Source organism: Patiria miniata, unplaced genomic scaffold (assembly GCF_015706575.1).
Source record: "Patiria miniata isolate m_02_andy unplaced genomic scaffold, ASM1570657v1 HiC_scaffold_24, whole genome shotgun sequence".
Lineage (NCBI taxonomy): Eukaryota > Metazoa > Echinodermata > Asteroidea > Valvatida > Asterinidae > Patiria > Patiria miniata.
Window position 1 is genome coordinate 21,533,348 of NW_024037063.1, and position 15,272 is coordinate 21,548,619.

The 15,272-nt window shown below is 40.7% G+C and overlaps 1 protein-coding gene across 2 annotated transcripts; it reads left to right on the top strand.

Annotated features, from left to right (window-relative positions):
• Positions 1 to 1,866: 1,866 nt before the first annotated feature.
• On the top strand, positions 1,867 to 14,609 carry LOC119732586. Of its 2 annotated transcripts, XM_038206156.1 has the most exons (13): positions 1,867 to 2,346; positions 5,600 to 5,712; positions 6,021 to 6,136; positions 6,976 to 7,031; positions 7,637 to 7,780; positions 8,163 to 8,245; positions 8,948 to 9,106; positions 9,325 to 9,455; positions 10,226 to 10,340; positions 11,571 to 11,708; positions 12,325 to 12,470; positions 13,088 to 13,202; positions 13,553 to 14,609. In XM_038206156.1, the coding sequence occupies exons 1-13, from the start codon at positions 2,304 to 2,306 to the stop codon at positions 13,643 to 13,645; spliced, it is 1,452 nt and encodes a 483-aa protein (XP_038062084.1). In that variant the 5' UTR covers positions 1,867 to 2,303; the 3' UTR covers positions 13,646 to 14,609. The 2 variants fall into 2 exon arrangements, with proteins under 2 accessions (XP_038062084.1, XP_038062085.1); XM_038206157.1 differs by lacking the exon at positions 11,571 to 11,708.
• Positions 14,610 to 15,272: the final 663 nt, after the last annotated feature.

Sequence of the window (15,272 nt, forward strand, 5' to 3'; positions counted from 1 at the left end):
GACCGATATAGAAGCACACTAGAAACGGGACTTGAAAAGGGATTAAATGGGATGGAAATTCTATTTACCATTGGGCAAACAAAACCCAGGCTGCGCGCCTGTAGTATCATGTTAATTAAATAATTGGTAATTTAATGTGTAGGCCTTCTCAAAAAACTTGCCATGGCGCCGAAACCCTCAAGAGTTTAGGAAAGGTGACCAGAGATCGCCCACGGTTTTCCAATTATGGCCGTCCCATCTGCAGGCTTCATTTACTTCAAGGCCAAATTTATATGTTTTGTTTAATATAGAACTAGTCGCGCTATTATGGGTTTTTTTTAGGGTAATTGTATCGCTATAGGATATATGAGTTATGATGAGTAAACCTTTGTGCATTCCTTGTTATTAAATTAAAATAACAACAAATTCTGACTCGTAGCGTAAAAGATCTGTAAATGCAGAACGGCACCTCGTATTCCTGCATCTATTTCAATTCACAAGCAAGGCATGATAGCAGCCGGCGCGGCGCAGCAAGATCGTACCCACGGAGACGAGGTTGGTGTAACACCACCCACTTGACTTGACTCTCGACCAATAGGAATAGCTTTACTTTCTCAGGTATTTGTAAATATTCGTTAAAACTATAAAGTGTTATATGTTTAAGTGATTTTAAGTCTCAGTTGTTCTTTTGAGTTTTTTAATTGTGTAATAATTTTGTAATGTTTGTTTACTCACCAGTGCGATGTATATATCGTTGAGAGGTGTAGATTTTTAATGCAGAATCCTAATAGACTTTTAAATAAGCATAATTTAAAATAAGCCATTGTGAATTGAGGACCTTTTTTTTAATCCTCTCAACAAGAAACAGTGATAAAACCGTCGGTTTCAGTGCGAATTTAAATTGTCAGTTGGGTTGGGGGGAGTACCAAATTCTTGATAACTGTGTCATGTTGTACGGTACATCAAAATATATGCTGCAACTTAATGTAAGAGGTACCCCGTTTAGTAATAACATATGAAAACTGTTTATACAGTTTGGTAAAACTATTTGTACAGCTGATTCGGTAGGCCTATTTTTAATGTTGCTGTGTTCATCTTGAACTGGACAATGGACCTTTCTCATGTTACGCCATCTTGAAAATATATTTATAAGATTGTCAATCTGCTGTAACTTTGCGAGAATCATTTGTTCACCGCACACATGTTTTCGTTGACATGTTTGTTTGCCTTATTTGCCGCGCTATGATTTTCTATAGATGGCGTACCCTGAGAAAGGTCTACGGGTGAAGACCAGTAAATCGGTTCGAAATTGCCTGCGCCGGCCAAATCACGATTTGCATGCCCTCAAATTCTCCGTTATTAGAGCATTTGGAGGGCCGTGAACTTGAGGATTTGTGCAAAAAAGAAGGGTGGAAGCCGTGCAGAGGACTGCGAGTCGTATTTTTGTGACGTGAAATTTGGATGATGATTAGGTCCTAAAATGGCTCTATTTTGCAATGGAGCGTAGGCGTCCATTTTCAAAATGGCGATGGGCTTCAGGACTGCTTTTAGGGGTGATCATCTTTGGTTGGAATTTTCCCCAAAAGTCATCGGTTAACTCCCAAAAATTGAACAGAAAATGAACGATGATGAAATAAGCTTTAATTTGATGCGTGTCTTGAAGACCTCGGAGAGTTGTGAGTATTTTAAATAATTTTTGGAAGTGCCCGTAATGGACCGATCCAGTAAGCCCCGCCCAGTGCGCACGTGGGCAAATTAACCGTGCTCCTCTCCAATGCCACGCTGCATTTTCCTGCCGCGCGCATCATACGCGCGTGCACGCATGTCGGACTTTAGTGCACGCACGTCGGACATTAATCACGGCTGTGATTGGTCAGAACACCATGGGGCGGTGCTTACTGGATCGGTCCATTACCACTAAGGCCTATGGAAGTCTATTTACTGGTCTGGACCCCATAGTCAAATCGTGAGGTGCATTCGCGCAGTTTGAATTCCAAGGTATAGTAACTGTGGTTTAGCATTATTTTGAATAAGAATACCATAATAATGCACGTGTCATTAGGCACCTTTGCACAAAGCAGTAATCTTTTGACCTTTTCTTCACAAAAGCGCCAAACCCTATAGCCTACCTGAATTGAATTGAATTTGCGATCCATGGTCAATTGAACCAGATGGCCTCGACATTTTTTATTGGGACAGTTTTTAATTATTGTAGATCAAAATTTAGATAAAAGCCGGAGCGCCCCCAATTACCAACAGTATAGGGCCTACTGAGACGAGCAGTTTGTTTCCTTGCTGTGCGGAGGTGTGCAACCCGTGCTCAAATGACAGCCTTCGCGTTCGTTACTACAATGGATACTAATTTGGGTGAGTTAACCGTAACCAAACTACATGTATTATTGTCATAAACCACCTAGAGACTGTGGACCTAGGTCAATATTAATGTTGAAAAATAGAATTTGAATGGATGGACTAGAATTGACCAGAGAAATCGATTCCTTTCTTCTTTTTGAGAAAACTCGCTCATTGTAGGCATAAGTATATAGAGAGCCAGGATGGAAGCACATCTATTGTAAGATGTATACCCCGTGCTATTAAAAACAACGTTATTTTTCTCCTAACGACTTTTCAATTTGTATGGTTTGTCAGTTTGACGAAAAGAACCATACTTTATCATTTTGCGCACAAAATGAACCCACCATGCGAGAGCCGAATTACCGTCCGGCAGATAATTTGATTATGAAGAAATAATTCAATAACTTAATGTTGGATAACTTTTTAGTGCCAGGAAAATAACAATTAAAACATATTTTGTTCGAGGTACAACACGAATAAAGCACGGGGGACCATCTGTAATGTGGTAATCTATGTACAGTATTTTTTAATCAACCTATTATTAAACATGAAGCTGCTTGGTGCAGGTAAAATAATACTGCAGTATAGATACCATCAATAATCATGCTACATGCATAATGCACATGTTCTATTTAATGAGTCTTATAATATAAACAACATATGGGATATGGCCAGAGGTGGCAGCAAGTCATTTTTTGCAAGTCCAAGTCAAGTCACAAGTCATTGTTTGCAAGTCCAAGTCAAGTCACAAGTCATTAGGTCCAGTCACAAGTCAAGTCACAAGTCATTTGGTCTAAAAACAAGTCAAGTCACAAGTATCTTTGTCCAAGGACACGTCAAGTTGCACATTAGAAATAAATGTTGAGATGACATGAAAACAAGACTTCACTCACTCGATTACATGTAGTATACTAACACTTTATTGTTCAATTTTCATGTATACTAAACGCCTATCAATGGGTTAGGCTATCCGGTATTTTACATGCAATTGACAAAGGCCTGCTTTCTTTTCATGAAAGGTTCCTTTAAAAGTTTGTTCAACCATTACATTAAGCAAGAGACTTGGTCATTGAAAACTGTAGTTTGTTGTGACAGTCTTACTGAAAACTTTTGAAACTAGTGGGAACTATTAATTTTACTGGATTCAGTCACTGAGGTCTATTTTCTGGAATGAAACTTTCTCGCTGCATCTATAAACTGCATTTATAAACACCTTGAGTGGCCTTTTTGGGCCTTGTGTTGGGCGACTTCAATTTAAAAAAAAATATATTGTTTCATGTACAAACGGTTGCACTTCAAATAAACAACATTTGATAGCATAGTATCACTCAACTTTGCTCTGTGTGGCCTCATAATTATTCCTACATGACTGAATACACGTGCGAAACTCACCACCTGTGGAACAACACCGCTAGAAGCCGCCATGCTTGCTTGTCAATCATGACATATTGAGGTCACTATTTATTTCACTCACTATCACGCGCGCGTACGCAACGTAACAGCTCAGCTCACTGATATGATCTACAGCTGCAGCTGGGCGAAGTAGAAACCGCGCAAGCCAAAGTCCGTTTTTTAATGCACGTAAGGCGTAAACCGAATAGCTAATTAAAAGTATAATAGCTTAATTAAAGTGTATTGGGTCGCTCGAGTAGCGTCTGACTTGGGTTGGTAACAAGTCATTTTTTTGCAATCCCAAGTCAAGTCACAAGTCATTGTTTGCAAGTCCAAGTCAAGTCACAAGTCAAAGCTGGTATTTACAAGTCAAGTCACAAGTCACAAAAATAGCGACTCGAGTCCGACTCGAGTCCAAGTCACATGACTTGAGTCAGCAACTCTGCTGATAGCCTACACGAGAAATGTTTAAAGTTTTCCCTCACATCAAATTTCGATACCAACAGACTTCTATTATTTCGTTTACTTTTATACCTTAAGCCCGCGGGAACGGGGGGTGCTGTGGGTGCTGCAGCACCCCCAACACTGTAAAATATACAGAGGAGGTTTTTTTTTTTTTTTTTTTTTTTAATCTTCAGGCAGTGCAGAATCGGTATTTCTCTCAAACTATCTACAATCATGACATGCCCATTATTTTATGAACTTGCGCAATATTGTGGCGCCATGTTTGACACCCAAAAGCAATAACATCGGCCATGACCATGGTGGCCAAGTTGTTTATGCTTGCCAGGAATTGTACGCACTTTTTCATTCGATCTTTCAATAGGGGAAAGTGTTCATAATGCCTTTCCCCTGAAGGTTTTTTTTTTCATTTTAAAGTTTCATTGACGTTGCTAGCATTCTGTACTCAACATTTACAAATAGCAAGGTTCGTGCTGCGGTTACACACGCATTCCCAACCTATTATGAATGGGACCGGCTCCATCATTTGCAGCTATCCAAAAAGTAACTGGCGTAATTATGGTTGAAAAACATACTTGGTTGAAAGATAATAAGGGGACTAAACTCCCTGTGAAATTATTCTTTCTAGCAAGCTGTCTTTTTGAAAAAAATCAACGAAAGAAGGCCTTTCCAACGGTGCGTCTTAAGAAGCACCGTTGGAAATTTCTGTTAGTAGTTCGTTTTTTTATTCGGCGAAGCGCGCGCAATCGTTGGCACGATGCACACGCGCGCAGTTGCTATAATTTGTCAGATCCGTGCGCGACATCGCTTAGCTGCAATCGGCTAGTGAGAACGTGTCTCGGACGCTGAATTCAGGCCCAATTCAAAACATGATTCAGCAACTTTTGATTTGAAATCGAGATCCTAGTATGTTGTTTTTCTCAAAATGTACAGCTGAAGCTGAGCTGAAACTTCATTAGGTTAGTTGTTCAGCACCCTGCTTTAGATTTTGAGCACTTTTGTTGCTTCAAACGAACAAAATGCACAAATTACAAATGATGGACTATACATGGACACGGCTTTTTGCTGTGTAGTCTGACGTCTTGCAGAGTTTTTTTTAAACGTAAAGCCATTAACAGCCGGTCGCACGAATCTACAGAGAGCCTCGTACTCTTTGGCTGCCCTTTGAGGTTAGGAACACATTATGAGAGAAAAAGGTCCCCTCTAGCGCTGTCATGGCTTAACGCACTTACTACCTTCGTTTGGGTGTAAATGCTAGAGAGTTGGTTAAATCAAATGGCCCCTCCAAATTCCCGGATTAGGCTGACTGAGGCAACTTTAGTTGGGGTTTAAAAGCACCTCCATTCGCCACGCCCCCGTTTATAATGACATCTATATCTTGACCCGTTTCTTTTACGCTTTCCACTTTAAGGTAAAGACGGAACGTCTTTTGGTTGGGCGATATTTCTCCTCAACAGTGTAGTTTTGTTCGGAATCCACTTCATGCATGATTTACCCAGCCCACTGCAAGGGGTTTTACAAGCTGTAAGTATATAAGGTATCTACATCTTCTTATAAAGGTCTATCTTTTTGTGCCTACTGTTGTACCAGCTAGTTGTATAAACAAGATTCCTGTTTTCCAAAACATATATCGCAGGTGGAAAAAGTCACAAATACGAATTACTCTTTTTTTTTTCAATTTTACTATGAATGAACAATACTTTAAATTAGTATAGTGCTATTATAGTTCAATTAATATAAACATGAGAATGCATAGACTGAATGGCACGATTTTACGCATCATTTGTTTTCTTTTGTAAAGTTTTAATGGTGATTTTATTCTATTCAAACAGAGCCCACAAAGCACTAATGGCTCTGAGGTTGAGCCGTTTGGCAATGGAAGCGACCTCACCGGGCTTGGCTTCACGCCTTTCCAGTACAACCAGCTCTACGCTATCTACAGTATCGGGTAAGTATAAGGGCTGTCAATATTCCATAACGCGTGAGTACGCTATGGTGGACTTGCGGCAAGGCCATTTTGACTATTATAATGATTTGTATAAACCAAATATGTTTTTGAAAATATCATGGGGAGGTCAGAAATACACACATCACTCTTTTTTTCAGTTTTACTTTCAAATTACTATTACTATTAGATTACTATTGCTATAAACATTTTACAATAATATGGCATTTTGACTGTTACATTATATTTTTATTTATTTTAGGATTGTTATTTTTATTTCCACCAGCCAGCGACGAATAACCGCCAATTACAGGCTGAGCAACCACACAAACATTACTACAATGAAAATGTATGATAGCTTACAATAAGAAACATTGTACTGACTTATTGTGTTAAATATTGACTATTAGTAATAAGGCCAAGAGACGATTGCATTAAGCGCAGAGTTCACAAGAAGGCCAACGCCTCGAGGCCTATTTCGTTTCTGTAAATCATCCTTCCAACTTAAGTGGACATGTCCATAAGCTCATGATTTTTACACAAGAACTTACATAGTTACCTTAGGGATGGGGAGAATTGCCGTATTGAATGTGCTTATTATATTTTGTGTACATGATGTATTTCCTCAAGACTCTATTATGAACAGCGCCACCTCGTGGCAAACGGTGCCCCAACGCTTTGCAACGTCTCGGGAAGCATCTTCCCAGCGGCCCCCCCCCCCGACTTACGCCACTGCATCATAGATTGTTCCGTCATCATAGAACCCCATCACCAAATTTTTGCACAAGTGTGCAATTAAGCTTTCTTGTTTTGTAATGGGTTAAAACTGATATCTTTTGCAGGGAGGGGGTGACGGCTATTGTAGCGGGAATCGCAATCGATAGATTTGGTCGAACAGGTGAGCTTATTGACAGGGCACACGCCTACTTTTCTATACGTATATCTTTTGACTGTTTCGGGACTTATGTAAGGCCAAAAAAAAATAGTCGGTCTCTGGTCAGACCGAAGTTCCGGAATTGATGCGTCGACGCGGTTTTTTTTTTTTTTTTTTTGGTGGCTTTTTTTTTTCAAGCTTGTATTGTACAGACAAGGTGGGTACTATTTTGCTTGTTTGTACGGTTCATTATACATTGGTGTCCTCCATAATTTGCCTTGGTGCCCTTTATCATTTGCCTTAGTGCAATTTCCCCATTCCTTGGTGCTCCTTGGTACAAAAATTTGAGGAGGCGCGGCAATAGAGGGCGCTGTTGTAGCTTCCGTGTTAATTTGAAGAAAAAAAAGGTTGACGCGCATGATTAAAATCGACGCGAGCGCTGACCAGAGACCGAGTATTTTTTTTTTTTGGCCTAAGTTAAAGATATGAAATAGTTGAGTCCAAGAGTTGGGAATGGGATCAAGTCATATCATCGACCTTTAATGATTCACACAGCGCAAGTTTCCGATATATGAAATGTAACTTTTAAAAATTTGAAAACATTTTTCCCTCTGAATCTTTCCTTCTAGCAAACCTGATAGCGGCAGGATTACTGAGCGGACTAGGCGGGTTGGCGTTTGCTTTAGGTCCGTTGTTGAATTCAAGGCTGACAATACTCGTAACAATGCTGGTCGGACGCTTCCTGATGGCAGTTAGCAACGCATTCCTGTTTGGTAGGATTCCTTGACAAGTTTTTACATTGCCTGTATGTAACGAGCTTTGTCTTTCTCCAAATTCAACCATTATAAAGATTCACTATCCAAAAGTCAATTAAAATGGGTAGCCATTATATTTCATAATAGGAGCCGATTTGAAGGGGACCTGGGGCGTATTTAATTGTCATTAAATTCTGAGTGAGTCGGGCTGGGGTTTTACGGGGGAAACAAAAAAACCTGGCCTCTAGCGGAGGTAATATATTAGCAGCTTGCTCGTACTATATTGCTATGATTTTGCCATGTTCTTCTCTGCTTCTTACTTTACTTGCGTCTTTGCTTCTTCGTTATTTGCAGGACTGGTTTTCGTGTTTTTCTTGATTGCTCTCGATAACTCTTTTAGTCTTACAGGGAGTGGTGATCTTATTTTGGTTTGAGGACCGAGTCACGACTGCATTCGGAGCTGTCTCCTGTGCAAATGCAGCCGTAAGTGTTCGTTCTTTTGGTTTTTTTTATGGTGGCGAAGGCAAAAAATGCAAGCTAGGGGATTAGTTATTATTGTTACTATCTTGTGCAGATATTCACATAGGCCTACAGGTGCGCCACCACGAGGCAACGACGGGATACCGTTTTTTTTGTTTCAGCGCATAATTCGCTCGTACTCCGTCCCCAATGCCGTATATCTATAATGGCGCTGGCAACCTCTAACTTCTTTGCGCTCTCATTGTTGACTATAGTTGACCCAGTTTTAACGCTTATGTTACGTACACCTGATACGCGCGCACGGGATATGAGTGCACGGCTCAAAGCACGTGATCTTCCCACAATGCCCCGCGACAACTATACGTTTTCTTCACAATATTTTGTGAAAGAGATTAAGAGATGACAAACTGACACGCCTTTGGGGACAAGCGCAGTGCATCAAAAGCGACGTCCACGGTCTAAAATGTTCTCCTTCTGTACAAGGACGTATTTAGGTTGTTTGTCACCAACAATATGAATTTTGAATATTTTTTGGTGCATACAGTTTACAGATGACACTTCAAGAAGGCACAATTTGCGGTTATGCACGTAAAAGAAAAATTCTCTCCTCCAGTCGAAAAATCGGACAATGACCGACTGTATAATTATTCGTTCGAAGCAACCTTAACTTTGGTTTTGTCAATATTTTTTATAAATTGTTTTCAGGGCGAAGTTTTAAACTTCCTGATTACGAAGCCACTCTACAATGCACTGGGCCTCCAGTGGGTGCTGTGGATTAGTATGATCTTGGTCATAGTGGGAACCAGTCTTCCAGCTACTGCGCTTGGCTACCTTGATTCGGTGGGGGCCAGTGATCAATATAAGGTAAAATCCGAAAATCTGATATGCTTAGCCCAATAAGCAGATTCGAAAATGGTTTACTTAATGAGTTGATAGGTCAAGAGTATCAAGTTGTCTGGAGGGCTCAAGTTGAGGTTTTCTTCAGATCACAAACGCAAAATCGGAAGCCGTTGGGGTTTTGGGATAAATTTTAGTGTTGCTTGTCATCGATAAATGTCACTGACATTAATTGTCTCACGCAGGAGTCAAGGCAAACCAGACAGAACAAGCTAAGTTTCTCCGATCTGGTTGAGCTTCCGTTGCAGTATTGGCTGCTGGTATTCACCCGTGTGTTCTTCAATAGCATGATATGGGCCCTCATAGGTGACATCAGGTAAAACATTACACAGGAAAACTCATGGACATCACTTAGGATCGCTGTTCTCCGATCTGTTGGAATGGACTGGTCACTGTTTGGTAGTACATGGTAGCCTCCTAGCTCGTTGATCGCCACAAGCAACGAATTTTGCAGACATAAAAAGATGTCGATCAGTGTGTGATTTTCGAAAACCCTAAAAAGCAATACCCATTTTATTATGAATACTTGCAGATAGGGTAAAACGCCGTTTCGTTATCTTCAGACTGCTGGAGCCCTAGACATTTAAACGATTTCATTTCGTATTGTCGTGATTGGACATCATTGCTCTATAAAATAAGGGCATACAGGCCTATCTCCGAATTTACCTCCTCTGACGCACCTTCGCTAGCTACTGGGCGTGCGTACTTCGTAAAACGACCCTGGCAAACTGAGCCCAATCATCTTTGCCTTTGACCTCGTGCGATTAATTATTCATGAACATCCCCCCCCCCAAAAAAAAAATGGATTGTTTTTTTTTACCGATACACCGATCGCAAAAGCTTATACCAAGACAAGCTCTCAGTGTCATTTGTGATAAAGTTGACCGGGACGTCAATGCTCTCTGATTTGGAAAACGATCTTGCAGTCGACGCAGAACATTGATTGGCTGGCGATGGACTAAAGATTCGGATACGACTTGCCAAACTTGCATTAATGAAGTTCGCGAGTTATAAGACGGCCCTACAGGCTAGCGAGGATGTTTAGATGTAGCGGCCTCATTATGTCACTTTTGATTCTCGATACAGCAAGTTCGTGACTGACAGATACGGGTATTCCGAGGCGTCCGTCGTGCCGTCTTACTTTGCTGGTATATTCTTCGGTCTCTCGACAGTTGGGTGCTTCTGTGCTGGTAGGCTGATGGTAAGATAAAGTGTTCCTAAATAGTGAACGCGTTTGAATTATTTCATTTTTTTAAAAATAACTTGTGAAATAATTGTGACACATTTCACCAATCATTGTTGAAGTTAACCCCTCATGGCCCAATGCCTTCAACGTGGCCACCACCTCTTTCCACACAAAGCTCTGCACGAAATCTAGGGCTGCAGACCAGTAAATCAGTCCGAAATTGCCTTCGCCTGCCAAATCACGATTTGCATGCCCTCAAAATCTTCAGCATTTGAGCATGCTGTGGGCCATGAACTTGAGGGTTTGTAAAAAATATGGGTGGAAGCCGTGCACAGGACTGTGAGCTTGTAGTTCCGTTCAATTTGGATGAAATTGGGGCCCTTAAAGCGCTGTATTTTGCAATGGAGTATAGGCATCGTTTTTCAACATGGCGATGGGCTTCAGGACTATTTTCAGGGGTGATCGTCTTCAGATGGAAATTTCTCCTAAAAGTCATCAGATAACCCCCCGAAAATTGAAAAGAAAATGAAAGATGATGAAATAAGCTTTAATTTGATGTGTGTCTCGAACACCTTGGAGAGTTGAGAGTATTTTTCCCGAATTTCTGAAATGTGAGCATTTACCATTGGGGTCTATGGAAGTTTATTTACTGGTCTGCAACCCTAGTCCATTTCAACCTTTGCATAACAAACCAGCCAGCAATCTTAGCCAGGTAAAACTTGGTCCAGTGCAGGTTTTGACCCTTGACATGGTAACAACGAATGCTTAGTCATCCGTGGCCACAGACACACAATCAAGGTATCATTGAAAAGAGGACACATTTGCGTTTCACATGATCTTTAACTTATTTGAAAATATTTATTAGATTTTTTATGATTTACATTTACATCTGGGTTTCCTACATTTTTTTTATACACCCTGTACTGTATACTGCCCTCTATTGACTTGACCAGCATCTATAAGTTCACCATTTGGAAATGCACACATGTTGCATTGTTAGGTTTTCAAACATTAAAACCCGTCCACGATTTCGTAGAGTGTAGCTTAAAGTCATAATAATGCGATACAAACATAACCCAAATGTGTGTTCAGCTTTTTTCTTCGAAATTTGCAGAACCACATTGACTTGTCGCGACGTCACCAGTTCATGTTTGCGTTCGCGTTCACTTTGTTTGTTGAGTTTTAACCGGCTTAACTTCCAATCCTTGCACGAATGAAGCATCTTTTGGTCTTTTTTTTGCACAGGATTCTATAGGTTATCGGCTTGTGATCACCAGTATATCCATCTTAGGTTCCATGGCGACACTTAGTCTCCTGGCGTTCACATTGTTCCCTCCTCACATCTGCGCAGTATTCATTAGTATATTCTACTCATTTGCGGCGGTAAGTCATGTTCATTTGTTTTACTTCCATACCAACCCCAACGGTGACATTAAACAAGGTTGTACACAAGTGTTGTCACATATTAGGCATACACAGTCAACTCTCGTTCTCCGGACTTCCTTAATTTCCTCGTATTATCCGGAGGCTCGTCTTATGCGGAAAGTCGTGTTCCCCACAATCGTGTGAACAAAATACATGTGGATGTAACTCACATGGAACTGTATATAACTCATTTTAGTATTACCATAGGCCTATATATTTTGTAATATATTTCGCACTGTTGTATGAGGCATCACTTCGGAAGTTCATTTTTCAATGTTTGTGTAGACATATACTCAGGATGTCACAATGGTTTTACACAGAAATGAGAACCTGTGCACAGCTGTGGAAAAAGATTGCGGGACATTTTTGGGTGTTTTTTTAAAAATGATTTCGACGTCTAATTTTATACGATGAAAACATTCTCGGAAGTACAGCGTCAATTAAGGCTATACCTTCAGCTTTTCTGGGAATTTTGAATTGTCAACGGCTGGACGATCGGTTGGTCGGTAAGCCGATTGTTGTTTGTTATTTTCCTTTGATTATAGCCCCTGAAGCATTCTCTTCCCATACTCAGGTTAGCGTGATTGCGTGTATCACCCTGGTCGTACCCACATCGACCGTGGGCACAGCCATAGGCATCACACTCACCATAGAAATGTGCTTCACGGCAGCGTCCAATGTCGTGATTGGTCTGATCCTCGGTCAAACCCACGAGTACCAGTGAGTATAGGTCATTATCATTGACTGGAGGGGGGGGGGCATATCAACGCTAAATGACTTAGCTGAATTTTATTTTACTATCATAGTTTTTTTTTGGGAAGGGGGTGTTGTTGCATGGCTATCATGCAGCCGGGGAAGGTGTTGGATTCCGCCCGGCTTCTGATCTCGGGAAAGCAGTGCCGTGGTGGATCCTGGAGTTTTCGAAGGCTTGGTGGGCTTGGGAGCTGGATGGGCTACGCGTTGCAAACCAATGTTTTTCTAGGGTTGGGTGGATGAGACGTTGCAGTCAATGATTTGTTCAGGGAAGTTCGGACAGTATTTTTTCCCCCTTTATCATTACGAAAATAATTAAAACCATGGCAAGTCATTAAGTTGTTGGTGGAAACTGTGATTTATTATACCCACTGACGAAACTGCCATCAAATACATGAATCCCCAAATGACATCGAATGTGACCTATACTCCCACAATCATGTTTTATTGAATGCATGTTCATGACATGCTGTCAAACCGGTAAGCGATGTTTCGTTCTTGTATAGGCATAACTGATTATAATGTTGAATGATTCACTTGATGAGACAAGTGACTATTTTTCTTGGTGTCTTCTTGCGTCTCAGCCTATCGGATGCCGTGATGCAGTTCCGATGGCAGCTAGTCATCGTCTACACCATTGGACTGACAGGTGTGGCATTTATTTTCAGTCTAGCGGCGAATATCCATAATATGCAAACGGTAAGTATAAATCAAACACTTGCTTTTTAACAAATTTTTAAAAGGGGCTTATGTAGGGCTATATCACCCACCGATATGGCAGTTTTGAAATTCTAACATCTGCCACGGTTTGTGGTTGACTATTGGGAAGGGATCGATCCCTGATTTTCACCCTAGTAAATAAACGCCTTGCATATCACACAGCGGTCTCACTGAAGGACAAGTATTACTCATGGCCGTCAGTACAAATTAATGAGGTATCTACACTTACTCAGAAGTATTACACAGAGCAACAGCATGTCCCCCTATGGTGGCGCTGTACACGTAAGTGGCTTATGACCAATCTCAGTTTTCTTCTCCCACTCATGTAGGGTGGCGCCCTCAACAAAACACAATCAGAAGTCACCGCAGAAAGACACAACGAAAACGGCTTTCAAAAGCTTCGACAGGATGAAGATGACTGACAAAACTCCGTCAAAGTTTTTCTTCCCATCAAATAACTTTGTTTTATCTTTTTTTTATGAAATTAAAATATTTCGGTGCTCATTTTGTATAAAACTAATATAGCTTTAGTAATTCGTTAAAGTCTTCCAGAGTGAAGTACAAATTAACAGTTTAGCATCCTTAATCCCTTGCGGAATAATGAAATCGGGGACTTCCAACAAACAAATTACAAATGTAAAAGCTAACAAAAATCAAACAACAAGCTCGGTCTTCGGAAAGTATTGTAAATGATTCTTAAACAGTCGGATGAATATTTCAAAGATACGTTGACTTTTCACGTGTTTGTATTAATTCGTTTTTCATAGCTGAAAAAAAAAGAGAAAAAATATCAAGCATATGATTTTTGTTGTTTTCACGCAGTTATTTTGGCTAATTGAAACCAAAGAAAAGCGGAATAAAGAGATGGTTTTTTCGGTAGTTCTTAGCAAATAGTGAGAATGAATTGATTTTAGGTAATAAGTTGTCATCGCTTGCATTGGTTTATAAAGGAGAGTAACTTCTATGCCACAGTACAGTATCACGTATTTGCACCATCGTCTTCGCTTCCGTCCGCCTCCGGCATTTTCAGGATTGAGATGTGGGTGAGACTAGCGTGGAAACTGAGGCCAGAGGATACCTCTGAGATTGGGAAGGGGATAGGACGGGCGGGAGAAAGTAAATAACTTACCGGTGAGCTGGCCACGGAAGTCAAAATAGTTTCTCACCGCCACTCCGCGATCCGTCGTCTGCTTTCTTCTCATCCACGTCGCCCGCCTTGCTACACTGGAGACTGAGTATAGAATCCTACGCTGCCCTCAACGTCGTCGGTGTTGCAAGTAGAGATTAGTATTTGTCTATCATAATAGACCTCTTAACTAAATAATTACATGTATATTTTACTCTTGAAAGAGATTGTTTATTAGTTTATGTGTTTGACTAACTTTGCGTTGTTGGCTGCAAGAAACGCAGCAGCATCCGGTTTTTTGGCATTGATACAATAAAAAGTACAATAAAAGATTAACAAAACAAAAATGATGAATGCATTCTTGAAGATGTCTGCCGTTCAAACGATGTGTGGGTATCTGGGGTTAAAGGCAAAAATATAGTATTAAAAGGATATGATTTCATCAGCAAAGAATGTAACTGGTCAACATGTTTATTTTGAAGAATCATAAACTGAAGTACGTCGATCCGTATATACCTTTCCTTTTAAGGCCCATCTATACTGTTTATTCATTCCACTTTATGAGTTCTACTATCTAACAGAACTCAGATGTTGGATCATTATTGATTGGGTTCAACGAATGACAGGGATATCCCAAGATTGGGTCCGCAGTTGACAATCCCCCCGGCCGCGGTCGCGCCGGCCGTCGCTGGAACCACCACCACCAACCCACAAAATCTGCAATTTATGCATTCCTGCATTTAAAATTGTTTGTAGAAACGGCATTGAGTGCATACTTGAGGCACAACGTCCACACTGATTTGACATTTAATTTAAAAACGGAAACCGAATGGGCAACACTACACCTAGCACTGAAATGTATCATACATGCAAGCAATGAATTTATGAACTCAAAATTTTCGGAAGCATGGCAGGCGTACCGG

Bases quoted from the DNA above. Each gene is read 5' to 3' on its own strand.
- LOC119732586 (XM_038206156.1), top strand. From the start codon at position 2,304: ATGACAGCCTTCGCGTTCGTTACTACAATGGATACTAATTTGG. The intron at 9,456-10,225 runs GTAAAACATTAC...TTCTCGATACAG, and splicing joins GCCCTCATAGGTGACATCAG to CAAGTTCGTGACTGACAGAT. The intron at 12,471-13,087 runs GTGAGTATAGGT...CTTGCGTCTCAG, and splicing joins GGTCAAACCCACGAGTACCA to CCTATCGGATGCCGTGATGC.